We start from the raw sequence: 17033 nt of genomic DNA, 5'->3' as shown, positions 1-17033 counted from the left end.
AGTGTTTTTAATAATAAAAAGGACATTATGAAGCATTAAATAAAGACAAAATGCTGTTTTAGCAAATCCAATCATCATGTGATGCTGGTATCTTGTTGTTTACAGTGTTTATAGCCATAATCTATCCTGTGGCTTATCTGTCAGTGTGGCTGCTAAGTGACACAAGAGAGATCAAAAAAAGGCCAATTCACTGTGGGGGCCTTAAACATGAGTAATGGCCCCTAAATGAGGGGATCATCATTCCTGTGTGATCGCCACTAGTTTGATTAACAATTGGGGAGAGAGTCCGGGTGTTGATCAGCATGATGGTCTTGGGAATTTGATCCCTTTTGTTCGCCCTGATTGATGGGAGATCATCTCGGATTCATCTTAACGGAGGAATAAACGTGTCATTGCGATTTCGGTGTCAGCTCTGAGTCACTGTCCAAACGGACACGATGACCGGCTGCGTGTTTTGTGGGAATGTGCGCATTAACAAGCAGCTTTTGAAAACGCGCTTCATTTGCGTCACGGCTCCTCTTGTTCGTTTGCTCTCTTGCAACTGGCCTCATACTGATAACAGGCGACTGGGGCCGAGAAACACATGACGTGCAGCACCGGCGACAAAACATCATTATGGGATAACTTTATTTGGTTGGCCCGCTAATTGGGCCCATTTATAAAACAACTGTAATGCAGCAGTGTGGAGAGAAAAAAAGATCCCTCTCCGTAGTTTAGTCCTTCATATTTAATGTTGAATTAATTTATTTCATCATAATATTGCCACATATTTGTAAATATCATCAAACATGTTGACTGTTGTTTTTATTCACTATTTGTTTTTTATTTATTCAATAATGCATCCCTATTGATACTATTTTGTAGACCAGTAGTTTCCATGGTGACTCCTATCAGCAGTGCCAGACCTCTTGGTACCCTAGTGAACCCCCCCTATAATAATAATAATAATAAGTTTTTTTATAACACCAATAATAATAATCATTATTATTGGTATTTAATAATCATATAATAATATTATTGATAATTAAGATTGAAAAAAACTGTATATGATACAACACAAGTATAATAATTAAAATTGTAGTGATAATAAATATTGTTATTATTTAATAATTATATAATTAATTAAAATTGTTATCATTTATTTTTGTTGTTGTTTTTATAATCTTTTTTATTTATTGTATTTATTAGTGACAAGAAAAAGAGTGAATGAGAAGTCAACAAAAATAAACTACTTGGCTAACAAACAATAAAAAGATAAATAAACAAGAGAATATGGTATGTGCAAATTTCTTCTTCTTCTTGTTTCCGTACTGCACCCTGGTTGTCTTTTCAGTTTCTCTTACTCATTTCCCTTATATTTTATTTTTGTTTGTTTGTTTGTTGTTTGAATGTAAAAAGAAAATGAAGCCCACCTTTGGGTGTCATCCTGGAGGACTCCCTTTAGGAAGATCCGCCACTGTATCAGAAGGATTTATGACTTTATAAAGTTATCTTTTGACTTCAGTGACTTAAAACATGTCTCTGCTTCCTGATAATATTTGGTTGAACGGGTGAAATTAGACAAATGGCCTCTGACCTACTGTAAACTGGAGCTACAAATGAAGCAGCATTAGCCATTTATTTATTTATTTATTTTTTTATCTTTATAGCTGACTCTCGGGTCATTTTCACCTTTCCTTTGTGTGTTTCCACCATCATCACCATCAATCACGGCCCAATCATCTCCTGGTGTTAGCTGAATACAGGGACAGCCTGTTATCAAAGGCAGCGGGGTGGCCCTTATCACCCACCGTCCCACAGCTCCACAGCTCAGTCCACTCTCACTAAATATGACAACAGGAGCTCTGCGCCTCTGGCTCGTCCTCGCTGTCCAGCTGAGATGCGTCACGCTGCTGGCCATCCCGCTGGACAGAGGGACCTCAGGGCGGCAGGACGGGTTGGATGCGACGAGCACGGCGAGTGAGAAGCTGGACGCGTTGTTCCATCTGAAGGATTTACCTCGGGGTCCAGCGGTGGCTCCGCACAAGAAGGCTCCTCAGTTTATGTTGGATCTGTTTAACGCGGTGACAGTCTCTGATGGACGCCCGAAGAGCCAGAAGGAGATTTTGGAGGGAAACATAGTGCGGAGTTTCGAGGATAAAGGTGAGTAACACTGACATGTACCCAAAAATGTACTTTTGAAAAAAATTAAGCCATACAGCAGCATTCAGTGTCACGGATTACAGTGCGTAATTGTTATCCAAACGCGCAATTGCGCACCATTACGCGCGGCTAATAACCCCGTTGAACAGCCTATTTTAAACACTTTGATACATGTATTCATAAAAACACTAATTAAGTGTTTCATTAAAGGTATGTTTGGTGTTTTTCCGCCTGCAGGTCATGCTGGAGAGAGGTTTCACTTCTTCAACCTGTCGTCTTTCGGCAGAGAGGAGAGAATGATAAAGGCGGAGTTCCGCTGGTTCAGAAAGAAACAGAAGTTTTACCTCGGAAAATCATTTGGGCCTCATTTCTATAAGGTAAAATACCTTGTGGTGATGATTTTTAATCTGTTTCATCCTGATATTTGAATTTCGAGTAAGTGAACATCAGCAATGAGTTATAATAATATTTTGGTGCTAGAGAGAGATAGATAGATAGATAGATAGATAGATAGATAGATAGATAGATAGATAGAACTTTATTTAGTGAACTAACAGCTTTGTGACTGTCCAGGTGGATCTGTATGAGGTGCTGGACAGCCGAGTGAAGCCATGGAGAGGAAACCTCATCACCTCCAGACTGGTGCCCCTCTACACACAGGGATGGGAAGTCTTCAATGTCACTCAAACGGTAACACCCTCTCTATTTTGGGTTTAATTTGTTGTATTTTTAAAAGAGATTTAATAAAAATATTGTAAATATATTGTCAAATTTATTCACACTAAATAACTGTTTATGAGGTCTTTCCAATGTGTTTAACCCGTTCAATCGTGCTCTGAATGTCAGGTGTCCAAGTGGATCCGCAACAGCCAGGAGAATAATGGCATCCTTGTGGTGACCACACTTCCCTCTGGTAACTGGATGGAGTCACTGGTGTCCTCGTCCAAGCAGAATGGAGAGCTGACAAATACAAACTCCTACTTGGTCATATTCTCAGACGACGGGAGGACAGGAGCATCAAACCAGTCGTACCTAGGTAAGGTGAAGGGTTTGAGATTGTGGGTGTGAGAGGGTAATTCACTTTGCAGTTCAGTAGCAAAGTCAATACTTATGGAACCCCATAATGATCCACAGTAAATTAATAAAAACTACATTAAATAGTCATTCAGATAAAATATAGAATAAACCAAAAATCTGTGAGATATGTTTAAAATCAGTTTCAAATTAGCTGAATTTTATTTTAAATTTGATATTCATAATGGTGGTTTCCCCAGTAACACATTATATGCCAACTTTTATTCCATAATGTCACTTTTCATTAATGTTGTCATCAACCTCTCACCTTTCAGCTAATCACATGTCCCCTTACCACCCCTAAGAAAACAAGCTCAACAGCTGCCACCAAATTTAGCCAGTTAGCTCCTGTTAGCTAGCTAGCGCCACAACAATGCTGAAGTAATTCTGAAGCAACCATTAGTCTCCTGCTGTAAATAAACTCAGCACACAGACATGGGGACTAATCTTCTGTACTTTTCAAGCCTTAACTTAAAATTTTATTTATTTATTTAACCCATATTTAACCAGGTATGTCCTATTGAGATCAGCAATCTCTTTTACAAGGGGGATCTGACCTGACCAAGAAAAAAAAAAGTTACAGCCAAACAACCACACAATAAAAACATAATAGATACACATGTAGGAATACTACAGCAGCTACGCACAATGACAAGAACCAACCAACTCAGTCATCCTTGTACTTATGAGAGCTTTAAAATCAGGCAGAGAGACCAATTCATGTAGTTTCAAATCTTTTTGAAGGCTATTCCAAGCGAGAGGAGCATAAAAGCTTTCTTTCCCAGTTTAGCCCGTACACTAGGAACAGACAACAAAACTAAACCTTGAGACTATACCAGTGACTGAGCCTACGAAAGGTCAAAGAAGGCCAACTGGCCCTGGAATAAAGCGCACAGTGATGAGTTAGGGCTTTACAATTTGTAGCAAATCTCAGTGCACAATGCAAACAATGTGCAGATGCATTTGTGTACAACAAACCACCCTAATCCAGAACTGGTAGAAACCACCCACAGACAGACCATTTGTATATGAATCAATCGTGACATGCTACCTTCAATTCATGAAGAAAACTTTGCTTTTCACGTATACCACCAACAGATAACAGCAAACAAATTGATTTGTTGGTTGATTGAGGACCATGTTTCGGCAAAACTATATCAAACATATTTACTTGAATTATACGGCACAAGTTGTGTGAGAGTTTGTGAACAGTTACTTTGAGGTAGTTTGCTTCTGTAAATGTGGTCCCCAGCCTCTGTGGAGGCACAGAGTTTTCTTCACAAATTCAAGGTAACACCGTGCGACTAGATCATTTACAGATGGTCATTTTGTGGGTGAGCAGCAAGCTAAATGACTCATATATTGGCCGTGTGTCTTCCTGTGATGTATGTGATTGTGTTCCTCTGTACACGTGTACTGTATGTGTGCTTGTGTGTGACATCTGGCATGTGAACGTATATGAGACAGCTGCTGGGTGTGGAATGTCCTCAAATGTTTACACTGACAATGTGCTGACTACAGATCGTCTAAAAGGGAAGCCCTCTGACGTAGACTGGAGCTTCACCGACAGCTAATACTTCACCCACAAAATGACCCATTGTATAAAGATTAGTCATGCTGTTACCTTTCATACATGAAGAAAACTGAACATGGCAAACATATTGATGTGTTGATTGATTGGGGACCGTGTTGAAACATCCAAGTCTCATCTATCGAGTCACATGCCCAGTACTTCCCAAAGTATCATTAGTACTAGAGTTTGGCATATTACAGATGCTAAAAATGTAGTTTCTTTTGTTTATGTTGCTATTCTCACCCAATGTGATCACCTTCCTCTTTCCATAGGACAAGCCCAGCCTGCAGCAGCAGCCGCCGAGCTCCACGACCATCACAGCAGGAGACGACGTGCATCTCCAGGTTTCCTGCCCCACAGCCGCTCCCAGTCCTGCCAGCGGGTTCCCCTCTTTGTCGACTTTGAGGAGATCGGCTGGTCCGGCTGGATCATCTCTCCCCGGGGATACAACGCCTACCACTGCAAAGGCTCCTGCCCGTTCCCACTGGGGGGAAGTCTCAGGGCGACCAACCATGCCACAGTGCGCTCCATCATGCACGCGCTCAAGCTCTCTGGTGATGAAGTGGGAGCACCCTGCTGTGTTCCAGACAGACTCCAATCCATCAGCTTGTTATATTTTGATGATGAGGAGAATGTGGTGTTGAAGCAGTATGACGACATGGTGGCGTTGAGCTGTGGCTGTCACTGACTGGGTATGCATCTCCTGTGTTCTTTAACACTGGGACAATGAGAGATTGGGAGATGATGGTTTGCTGAAGTTCATCAAAACACTTTATTTTCATGCATATGTTTAAATATTGTATTATTTTGAGAAATAAAACGACTATTCCTTAGCTTTTATCAGTGATCATTTGTCTAGTTTAGTCCTGGGATTCCAAAACTTCTTGTAAGATGATGCCCAAATGGATTAACAATAGACTAATGCCAGAGTTTAAAACTCTTTAAGGATAAACCATGCAGGACTTTCCTAAAAAACAATGCAAGACTCATACTAAGTAAACCCTCTTAAAAAACACTTTTTTTTGTTTATCTGCAGAGACTCTGGCTTCTGCCTGGATTTTCTTATTGTTTTCTTATTTTCTTTGTTCAGGACGTTTATGTGCGTGTACCCCCACAGCCTCAGGTGAGGTGAGGTTTCATAAAAAGGTAGCGACCAGGTGCCAGACTGTAAGCAGCAGGCATCCAAGAGACACAGCACCAAAAAACTTCCAATATAGTGAGGCAAAATGCTGAATGAGAGTGAATCTGGGGTTGATTCTCACCTGTATTTTCACTGGCGTATGTGTTTACAAACAGTAGCCTGTAATCCTGCATAGTATACTTTTACTTAGTTTTTGTTCGTAGTTTTGGATCAGTAATATTTAGTCATTTCCAGATGGAAAGAATCGTCCAAACAGGCTCTGCATTTCCTCTTAATTTGTTTTATAGTTGGGCACATTATTAAATCAAAGCAATACACAGGCTATCATTCACTTTCTTACAAAGTTCACTTCTGTTGTTACAGTAACTGACCAGCAGATGGCGAGATAGAGCTATGTTGGAAGATACAAACCTACTCCTTTACTGTAATTCTGCTGAAACTGGGAGTGTGGGGTCCTCCCCCAAGAAATTTTAGGCATTTAACACTTAATTTCCTGCATTCTGTGAATTTTTATGCACCAAGTTTTGCCTTTTCTGCATCCATTTATGGTGGAAATGTCTTTAATTTCATCAAAATAAATTTCTCTACTACTTTGATGTTCAGGTATCTGGATCAGATGGTGATTGTATTTTGAAAAATGGACTCAAAGTACATAAAATCTTAAGCATAAGCAATTACAGAACCGCTTTGAACCTGTTTCAAATTAGAAATTTTAAATCAAGGAGGAGTTATTTGCCCAGTTGTCAAAAACATTTGTGAACATATGGGTTTCATTGCTTGCTAACAGCATTAAATAAAAAATAATGGCACTTTTATCTGTAATTGAATTATAAATTAATCAGCACTCTGAACCTATGCTACAAATGAAGAATGTCAGTGCAGTGGCATGAATAACATCAGCACAATAAAAGTCTGTAGCAACAGTTGTTTTTTATTGGAATGGATCACAGACACAATACAGCCCTGCTTTATTCTAGTTTAGAAAAATGCCAATGCAACAAACGTGCGAAACCAATTCTCCTTCGTGTCCTCTGCGTATTAAAAAACATTCATTGCAACAACGCCAGTTCAAGCTTTTAGACAGTATAAATGAAATTTGATTTGTATCAAACAGATTCAACAGGTGTAACTGCAACTTCAACTTTAGCATGCAATGTGTTAATTTTGTAGTTGTGTTAACATTATCAGTTCAAATCAGTAACATACAAATAAAAAACAATATTTTGAGTGAATTTTGTTTCAAGTATCTCTAATGATAAGTTAAGTGACTGCAAACTGTCCGGCAAAAAAGAAATTTCAAGGCAACAAACTTTGCAGGTAATAAAACAAAAAGCCACAATACCTGAAAAGCAGTGGAGACCCCAATACCACTGTAACTGTGTATAATAAACTCTCAGCATTTACAATAAATATTCCACATTTACATTCAAGCTTACCCTCTCTGTTTAAACTTAAATACATTATGTACATGGATCACCCATGTCCCTTATCTTTCTCAACAATTGCACATTATCTTACACAAATTGTTCAACTCACATTCAAACAACAGCATTCAACAATAATCAGAAATTCACAACTTCAATATCTCCTGTCAGTTTACACTTGAGTCAAACCCGTTTCTCTTTACAAAACCAGTCGAGGCCTCAGTAGCTTCACAAAGCCTGCGCAGCTTTTGTGTCTCATGTAAGTCAAGGCAAGTAAAGCAATACAAGGATCAGACGCTTAACCTTGAAAGAAAAATCCACCCTGAAACACTTCAACACTTTTCAAAATTAAACAGGTATTGGCAGTGGGGTAGTGGAAGCTGATGAGGTGGGTGTACTACTCGGTAGATTGGTTACCAAAGAGGAAGTGGGTATACCCTCCCATAAACTCTAATGACTTTCTGCTGATAGGTGCTGATACTGTAAACTGCCAGAAAAAGAGGTGGGTATATCCAGTTTACATGCATATACTCTCCACAGGTGGGTACACTGTTATGGGCCAGAAAAAGAGATGGATATACCCCGTATAACTGCGTATACCCTCCACCATTCTACTGGGTATTGGCAAAACAGTGTAAACGGAGGATGGATTATTCCTTTCAAACCTCATGGCCTATCAGCTTGGACAGTCCAGCTCCTCAGTTCCTACAAACTCCCCTAACACGTGGTCATGTTGACCGTAGATGGGCTCTAAATATGGATGCCCCTCCTGACAGTGCATTTGCCTCAACCTTTCAGCGTTTCTCTGCCCAAACCCCTCTGGCTCCATATGAGGGGCTTGAATGGTAGCTTTCTGAGCCATTGGAGAGAGAGGCACCGGGACAAAGCTGTGGTAAACAACCAGGGGTGGGGTCAAAACTTCCAAGGGGGATGCTTGAGGAACAGCGCCCTCTGGCGGCTGAACTGGCAGCTGCACATAGCTTCCTGTTTCAGGATCAAAGAAGGTTTTTGTCTTGACTTGTACAGGCATATCTACAAAGAAGTACTGCCCAGAGTCTGGATCCTGGAGGAGCTTACGTTGGGTCATAGGAAAGGACTGCGTAACAATGGTGTGTTCGATGCTAGACTGGCGTGAAAGCTGGCTAGTGTGGCTGTTGTGGCTTGACTGGCGGGAGAGGGTGGTAGGGTTGGGGGTAGGGTTAGGGTTAGGATTAGGGTATGCATCGATACTGTGACTCCTTCTGAATGGGTTGTCTCTGTTCGCCTTGTCTCTAGCTCTGCCTCTCTGCTGAAGCTCGTCCATGATGGATTTTTCAATGCGCTGAGTCCTTGGATCAAGCTTTTCATTGACTGATGTATCTGCACTGAGCCTGCGCTCCACTTTATCTCCTAGGTACCTATCAATGCTTTGTGATCGGTGGAATGGCTTGTCCGACATGGGTCTCTCGATGAGCTGAGCTTTGTACACCGGTACATTACTGATGACCCTATCGCTACTGTAGTGCCTTTGCTCTGGCTTATCTCGAATGTGTCTGTTGCTGGTGCGTCCTTGCCTTTCTGTAACACTTGGTAGTGCTTCATTGCTCTGGTTATTGTTTTCCACAGAACCATGGCTCTCTCTCCGAGTCTTGTGGCGCACATTGGTTCTGTCGTGGTGCTGGTTTCCACTGTTGTGGTCTCTTCTTTCACTGGATTGTTGCTCACTCTGGTCATCACCCTTTTTGCCATGGTGACTTTCACTGTCATGATGGCCATCTTTAATCTTTTCTTTGTGATTTCTCTCACTGCTCTTGCTACTTCTACTGCTGCTGCTTTTGTGCTCAGACTTGTCACTCTTGTGTTTATCCCCTTTGTGTTTGCTGCTGCTTTGAGATGACTTGTGGGAGGACTTCTGGGCCTCCTCCTTCTTCATCCTTCTATTTGCCAACTTAATGGCTTTGAGAACAGCCTTTTCAGATTTGGGTAAGACAACTGGTGGTTTAGGCAGCCCTGTTTGGCTGTCATTGCCACTGCAGGGGGACCCAGACCGTTCACTGGGAACCTTTGACACTCCAGCACTAGTTCCCATTTCATCAGCTGTGTCAGCTGTACTGGTTGTTAGGCTCTCCACTCCCTCAGATGACAGACTCATGCCAGACAATCTGTCATCCTCCTGTGGGACAGTGAGGAACCCTCCAGCTTGTGGTTTCTTTGGGTTTTCATTTTGTAGATTTGAAGGAGACAGGAGCAGGGGAGGTGAACTGATTGATGGAATCTCTTTAGGTTTGAAGATTTCAATTTGGATTGGTGCGCTGAATGGACTCTCTTTAGGTGCGAAGATTTCATCTGGGATTGGTGCGCTGAATGGAATCTCTTTACGTTTGAAGATTTCATCTGGGATTGGTGCGCTGAATGGAATCTCTTTAGTTTTGAAGATTTCATCTGGGATTGGTGCGCTGGACAGAATCTCTTTAGGTTTGAAGATTTCATCTGGGATTGGTGCGCTGAATGGAATCTCTTTAGGTTTGAAGATTTCATCTGGGATTGGTGCGCTGAATGGAATCTCTTTAGGTGCGAAGATTTCATCTGGGATTGGTGCGCTGGACAGAATCTCTTTAGGTTTGAAGATTTCATCTGGGATTGGTGCGCTGAATGGAATCTCTTTAGGTTTGAAGATGTCATCTGGGTTTGGTGCACTGGATGGAATCTCTGTAGGTTTGAAGATTTCATCTGGGATTGGTGTGCTAATTCTGATGGCGGGTTCATTAGCCAGAGGGAGCTCTGGATTTTCCTTTACTTGATGTACCTCCTCTCCTTTTTCTGACCCACTCAGACTCCCTCTTGGTGACCATGGTTGTACGGACTTCAACTTCAACTTATTACTGAAAGTGTTGTCTTTGACCTTAAATAAGGCAGGGATCCCCATAGGTGGTAAGAAAGTGTTAGAGGGTGACATTGGTGTCTGATTATGTTCGTCATGAGTTAAGCTTTGGCATGGTACTTCTGTCTCTTTTTGAGGAGACTTTACAACCTCTGGCTCGCTTTCATGATCACTTAAAGAATAATATTCTACTTCTGTCCTGTCCGAATCCTGTTTTGTGTTTCGTGAAAGATTTCGGATCAGGTCATCAACATCCTCCACCTCTCCAATCAAGTTCTCCAAAGAGTGGTAAACATTTGACTCAGTCTCTGTATTTCTGTGCAGGGCACTCTCCACAGAGAAGTAGGATGACTTTGAGGACAAGCTGGCTTGATCAGGAGGGCTCTGATTGATGCTGACGCCATTGACCAGTAGTAAGGGTGATATTATAGCTCTGGGCATTTCACCAATAGCGTCAGCATCCAAATTTATTTCCATGCTAGCTCTATTTATTTTGTCAGGTTCATCTGCTACTGAATTGTTAGTTACATTGTCATCTGGTGTGTTTAAATGGTCTGGTTTTAAAGGAGCTTTCCGCTTTACTTTACATGTTTCCTGTGCTCTGGCATTGATATTTTCAAATGTTGCTTCCATTGTGGGGCTATCTGCATGCAAGTCATTTGCCTTATATTCATGTCTTCTAGCCTCTGTTGATAAACACAATCTATTTTCAGACTGTGGGTATTCTGAAGGTAAACTGGACTCACATGATGCTCCATCTGTCACTGTAATAGATATTGCATTGTTTACCATATCCCACCTCTCTTTAACAGGATTGGTTTCATTTTGACTAGATTCTCTTGTGGATAGGTCACTATCTACTTCTTGTCTTCCTAAGCTTGTACTCCTCATTTCTTTTAAGCGGACCTCACCATTTTCATATTTTCCATCTTTTAAACTATCTGTGTCCATGGTAACACTTTCATCTCGTCTACTCCCTCCCTTTCTGCTCCTAGGAGGAACAGGTGGAACATCTCCCTTTTTGCCTTCATTTTGGTTCATCAGACTCTCTCCGCTCTCTTCAGATATCTGTCTCATTATATTTCTCAAATTCACCTCTTCTGATTCATAGCTAGGATTATCAGTTTTTTCCATGCCAGATAGCGCTAACCTACCACCTGATCTGTGAGTTTCGCCAAGCCTAGGTTCAGTTTGCGACAGAATCTGTCTCATGTGATTGTGGTCTCTTAAATCACCTAACCTCTCCTTTAAATCTTTTTCTTTTAGTGTAAGAGCGTTGCCATTTTGTTTTTCCTTGTCCTCTGTCATAGAATCTTTCATAGCTTTTTTACGTTGCTCTACCCTTGTTACGTAACTTTCATCAGCATTCTTATCAAATATTGGATTTGCATCCTGCTCTGTGATTTTATGCTTTCTCTTCTGCCTGTCTGAGATGATCTCTTCAAGTGCCATTTTAGCCCTGTCATAATTGTCATTTATAAGTGCTTTGTTTAATATCACGTTAGTGTCTGTCTTTGTGAAAGTCTCCTGCTTGCTCTGAGCCTTCTCTTTTTGTGCAAATAGGTCTCTCTTAGCCATTGTGTTTCCTCTCATAGACAGCATACCCTTCTTAATATTCCTTAGCTCCCTTGAGATCAAATCATTTTTAGCCCTCGTCTCCTCATCTATGTTTGTAACACCAAATTTTTTCCTCGCATTATCAAGAAAACGATCGCCGAGCCTTACTCTCTCCAGCTCTTTCAAAGCATGCAAATCATTAATTATATGCTCGCTATCTCTCATTTCTCTGGGTGACATAATCTCCTCATGCGTCTCCATCCCTGTATTCACTTTCTGATCACCTTCTTCAAACTCCTCTCCTTGGTCATCATCCGTCAATGCGTACCTCTGATATTTTATGTATTTGTTCTGTCTGGCTGAGAACATATGTTTAGGTTTTCCCTGCTTCTGGATAGATTCATTTTCGTCTGGTGGTATTTCCACTTTAGCATCCCCTGAATCACCATTAGCTAGCTTGTCAATAGTACGTGCTTGCTGTTTTTCAAGAAGGGAGAGCTGAATATCAGTTTTAGCAAAATTTCTCTTTGGAACTGGTGGTGGCTCTTTCTTGACATTACTCTTTTTGCCATCCAGGGTTGCCTCAATCCTACTAGGAGATAAAACATTGTTATTTTCTTGTACCAAACTCTCCTTCTTGCTGCCAAACACTTTTGAATATTCAGTCTCATCTATTTCTTTCTCCCTTAGTTCATCTGTGACTGAGGGCTTGCTGATGCTATCTGACTGAGCTGCAGATAGAGCTTTGTTTTTGGCTGCATTAATTGCTTCCTTTGCTGCTCTGATCACATCCATTGTACTCATGGTTTGGCCACTGGTATCTTTTTCCTTAGGGCTGAAGTCTTTTTCTTTTATGTCTTTTGCAGGTCGTTTTGCTTTGTCTGGTACATTTGGTGCTCTTTTCCCTACTGATAGATTTGATGACAACCCCTCTTTCTCAAGGGCATAGGGTGAAATTATGGGTGAACGGTCTTTGCTGACATTTAAAGTATTTGGAGAAAGCCCTGTGTTTGTTGGCAGTGCTGTTGGAGAGAGTTTGTTTAGCATGAGTGCTGATAGTTCATTTGCCTCAGTTGGTTGGTCTATGTGTATAGGAGCATTGGTGCTCAGAGGGACTTGGAGATATTTCATATCACTATCAACAGGGCTGGCCTTCTTGTACAAATTCAGGGAAGGGTAGTTTTGCTTTTTAGCCTTGGGACTCCTGCTCTTTTTTGAGAGTATAAGGGAGGTGATAGGATTCTCTTCACCATGACTACCTGCAGCCTCCTTTTTGGTTTGCAGTAGATTTGATAACAGATAATCATCTGAAAGAGGTCCATCAGTATCCTGCTTTGTAAGAACAACAGTTGGGCTGCTGATAGCTTCCAAAACAGGACTGCAAACTGTCTGTTCATCTTTTGAAATGGCAGGAGTACTTAACCCAGATGCATAGCCCTCAGAGCCAGCTTGTGGATATTTTGGTTGATCTGATTGTGGAGATTGGGTGCCACTCTCAGGCACTTCTAATGTTTTGAATTTAGGAGGGCTGTAGCGGCTTTTCACCCTTTTCCTGTTGTCCTTGAGGTTGAAGAGGATGCTGGAGGCGAGTGATTTGTAGCTGTCCCGCTTGATTGGAGGTTCAGGGGTCCCTTTGGCCTCAGAGTGTGGTCTCAGTGGGAGATCGAGGGCAGAGGGCGAGAGGACAGTTTGGAGGATTTCTGATGTATCTGTTGGTTGTCTGGAGGGAATAAGGGGAGTCATCAGCTGGCAGATGCTGAAGGGAGTCGATGCCAAAGAGCTGACTTCATCAATTGCTTTCACCTCTACCGATCTAGCTTCCTTTTTGACCAACCAAAGACTTTCATCTGCTGTTTTTGAACTATTTTCCTGAGGGGGTATCCCAGGCTGATTGACTGGAATCACACTTTTTGCCCTGGACCTGTTGCGCCTCCAGGGGGCAGCACTCCCATCCCCACCGTCTGATGTGCACCTCTTCTCAGCCGGAGTAGCTGAGGGCTTTGGCAGGACCTTAGGCGGAGGAGGGGGAGGGATGGGTTTAGGAGCAGTGGGAGGAGGGGGCTCAACTGCTGCTTTCTGGCATGACTGTGGCTCCTCTGTGTGCAGAGTCTCTTTTCTGTGTGCCTCTGTCAGCTCCTTGTAAAAAGGCAAGTCATACCATTTAGGGATGTTATCTGTGGGGAGAATAGAGGTGTCCTCTTGGCCAAAAGGGAACTGGTTAAAATCTCTCCATGATTGGAAAGGGCTAAACTCACTATGGAGGAAAAAGTTTTTGATGTTAAGTTTCTTTAGTTTGACAGTAGATTTCCCATTTTTGCTCTTTGAGGATTTCCCTGAGGGAAGGGCAGCATCTTTGCCTGTTTTGTTTGATGAACCATTTCCAGAGTGATGCTTATGGTGGTTCTTGTAATGTCCATCTGTGAGATTAGTGTGATAATCCGAGGAGAATTCAGATAGCTCTCTTTGGATGCTGCGAAGTGCAGACTTATCCCACGATTCCCCATTAGAGTCCGTCATACCTCCATTTTTGATCAACATCCCCTCACAGCTTTTCTCGGTGGCACTTAATGCCTTGAGGAAAGAAGACATGTTTGATATATTCTTCTGTTGCTGCTGTGTCCATGGCTGGGCATAGTTTTTATCATTTTTGCTTTGCCCTTGCTTTTTAGATTCCTTCTGATGAGTCTTTTTAAGAGGCTCCCCTGCCAAAGGTTTGTGGCAACTGAAAGGTGAGTATCCACACAAGAACTCGTCATTATAAACCGCGTCATCTCCAACGCAGAGACTTCGGAAGGCCCGATCCGTGAGAGTGCTGACCTCACGATCGGTCTCGTCCATGAACAAGTCAGAGAAGCCATTGGGGAAGCGATGGTGGAGCATGCTCCCCACCCGGTGGCTCATGTGCCGCTTTTCCACACAGCTCATGATGTCAACAACCTTCTTTCTGTCTCGTGCATCACTTGACTTGCCTCCTCTACAGCTCCTGCAGCTCTGTAGATGTTTTGGTTTTCGTCCAGCTCAGGTTGTCATTAGGGAAGTGGTGGGATATGCAAACTTCCTAAAACGAGACAGTGAAATCAGTGTCAGTGTTTAAGAGTTTAAAGTTACTCACTCACACATTGTCAGCCATTATCATTCCAGCATTTGTGCAGTTCAAAAACACACAAAGACTTTGTTTGATAATTACTATAAAAGGTTTTGAACTCCGTAGTGGCACTGATGACCTTTATGTACATGACATGTGCCAGCTTCAGCCATGCTGTCACTATGCAGGGAGCAGACAAACACTTCATGCCATGCGCTTGGCTATTTTAAGCACTGTATGGTGCCTTTAGCTGTGAGCACTAAGCATACTGTTGGTAGCTGGGTGAACAGCTCCTTGTCCATTTATAGGAATGTTATTAGGGAAGATAAGCATTTCTATTGTTCAGGTGTGTGCATGTCAAAGGAAGTACCCACGCTTCACATTGGTCCCTTTCAAATTCAGTCATATCTTTTTCACTTTTAGTAGGTTGGTATTTAGACAATTTCTCTGGAAAGCTCCAGAACAAAATTCATGCCTGCAGGTTAACACCACAGAGGAAATGCATATAAATCATCACATCAGTCACAGAGCGCCTCAACAGCAGCTGCTCTACTGTAGCTTACTTTAGCTATCTGGGTGAGGTCTTAGAATAGCTCATTAACCCATTTATATGTCCTGACCTGGGAGCACAGCCATTGGCATATAACTCAACTCTTCAACTATCTGCATAACCATAACTCTCCTTATAAGCAGATGAGTTTGAGACAAATATAAACACAGACATTCAATGGTCCAATTGTGTATTTGATTGTATCTGTACATTAAAAGTGTGTAGTTTGAAAGCAATCTCAGTTGTCATGAGATTCATGTTCACAGATGAGTATGATTTGAAGAGAGGTGGGTGAGTTCACAACAGCCAATAAGACAAATCATCATTATTATTATTATTGGAACCTAACAAGCCAGGTAACATTACTAGAAATTAATGACTTTACTGTATCTTGAGCTTGACTTACAGAATGTTTTGGCTTTCCAGGAGACTTTGGTTGCCAACAGTCTACCAGCTCTCATAACCAGAGATCAGTTAGCAGCCTTCGGTACTTTCCCAGCATATGCTCGTTTATTTATACCCAAGGAATGAGGTTGCCCAGTTAACTATACTGTATATAGGTGCAACCATTGAAATACAGTTTTAAAGTTTCCTCAAAGATGTGTTAATATTGGTGTAAATTATAAGACAATTGTTATGTGTAATGATTTTATAGCAATAACATCCAGGAGCCCTTGTGCTGTGAGACTTTTTGGATATTAATGTCTTGCTCAAATGTAAAATTTCTTATATCTTATATTCTGTCTACTGGCCCTCATTTTTTTATGTCTATACAAACATTCACATGTTTACTCTGCTCCCTCACCTTCATGATGGGTCTTCCACGCCGACTGTAACCGTCCAGTCTAGACTTTGGTATCAAACACAGATCCTCAACGTAGATTCCAGTGCAGAGCCACCTGCTGACAATAAATTCTTGTTAGCAGTTGTCATTCACGGTAATAGGTCTTTCACTTGAAGTTGAAGAAACAAAAGAAAACTCACCAAAGTGAGTCAAGCCCTCAGATCCATGTTCAAATGCACTGGTGTGGCTAGGGTCCTGACAGCGAGCTCAGAAGATACCAAAATAGACGCACAAGTCAGTGTGGCCAAACTGAGCAGCAACACAGGACGCAGCTAGCTAGCTCACACTGGAGCAACCAGTGGGTGTCGAGTGGCAGGGCAAGGCAGGGCAGCAGGATGAAATGGACACTATCATTGGTTATTTTTGTAACTTAGCAGTGAGGGCTGATAGGCTCCCTCATGGACCATCTCTTTACCGTTAGGCACCTTTGAAGAGATGACAGGGCCTTCATGTCAATGAAGATGAGGTGTCAATACTTTAAGTCTCGGTGGACACAAAACAGACAGGTGGGGTGTACTCACCATTGGCCAATAATTAGCTTGTGACTCATTTTGCCTCTGTCACCCAGGGAAACAAGTTTTCTGATATAGCCCATTGCATCACAGAACTCCAAATTAGCATGACAGTCCCTGAAGTGGAGACTGGAAGCTGGAGGTGGCTGGATGTCTGCTGACTAATATGACTGTGACAGGGCTGGGCTAATTCTTGTTGCTCAAACTTTGTTTACAAGTCCGTGTTATGGACATGAAAGTGTGTGACTGGGTAGTCTAGTTTTAGGACCAA

The 17033-nt window shown here is 41.9% G+C and overlaps 2 protein-coding genes across 3 annotated transcripts; one reads left to right on the top strand and one right to left on the bottom strand.

Annotated features, from left to right (window-relative positions):
* The first annotated feature begins 1829 nt into the window (after window positions 1-1829).
* LOC126400149 (bone morphogenetic protein 2-like) lies at window positions 1830-5502 on the top strand. Its single transcript, XM_050060671.1, has 5 exons — window positions 1830-2142; window positions 2380-2519; window positions 2716-2832; window positions 2989-3178; window positions 5062-5502. Exons 1-5 carry the CDS (start codon window positions 1830-1832, stop codon window positions 5475-5477), a joined length of 1176 nt encoding a protein of 391 aa, XP_049916628.1. The 3' UTR covers window positions 5478-5502.
* A 1353-nt stretch (window positions 5503-6855) lies between these two features.
* On the bottom strand, window positions 6856-16520 carry LOC126400148 (uncharacterized). 2 transcript variants are annotated; one of them, XM_050060669.1, is made up of 3 exons: window positions 16391-16520; window positions 16212-16305; window positions 6856-14829 (listed from the first exon to the last, which is right to left on the bottom strand). In XM_050060669.1, the coding sequence occupies exon 3, from the start codon at window positions 14694-14696 to the stop codon at window positions 8031-8033; it is 6666 nt and encodes a 2221-aa protein (XP_049916626.1). In that variant the 5' UTR covers window positions 14697-14829; window positions 16212-16305; window positions 16391-16520; the 3' UTR covers window positions 6856-8030. The 2 variants fall into 2 exon arrangements, with proteins under 2 accessions (XP_049916626.1, XP_049916627.1); XM_050060670.1 differs by having other exon boundaries at window positions 16212-16308; window positions 16391-16489.
* Between the last annotated feature and the right edge of the window lie 513 nt (window positions 16521-17033).

Source organism: Epinephelus moara, chromosome 13 (assembly GCF_006386435.1).
Source record: "Epinephelus moara isolate mb chromosome 13, YSFRI_EMoa_1.0, whole genome shotgun sequence".
NCBI lineage: Eukaryota > Metazoa > Chordata > Actinopteri > Perciformes > Serranidae > Epinephelus > Epinephelus moara.
The sequence above is the reverse complement of the archived record's forward strand: the minus strand, read 5'-3'. Positions and strand labels throughout refer to the sequence as shown.

What these genes read in the sequence shown, in the direction of transcription:
- LOC126400149 (XM_050060671.1), top strand. Translation starts at nt 1,830, where the DNA reads ATGACAACAGGAGCTCTGCGCCTCTGGCTCGTCCTCGCTGTCCAGCTG. An exon ending in GCGGAGTTTCGAGGATAAAG is followed by an intron (nt 2,143 to 2,379) that starts GTGAGTAACACT and finishes TTCCGCCTGCAG; the next exon opens with GTCATGCTGGAGAGAGGTTT. An exon ending in TCTTCAATGTCACTCAAACG is followed by an intron (nt 2,833 to 2,988) that starts GTAACACCCTCT and finishes TCTGAATGTCAG; the next exon opens with GTGTCCAAGTGGATCCGCAA.
- LOC126400148 (XM_050060669.1), bottom strand. Translation starts at nt 14,696, where the DNA reads ATGAGCTGTGTGGAAAAGCGGCACATGAGCCACCGGGTGGGGAGCATG.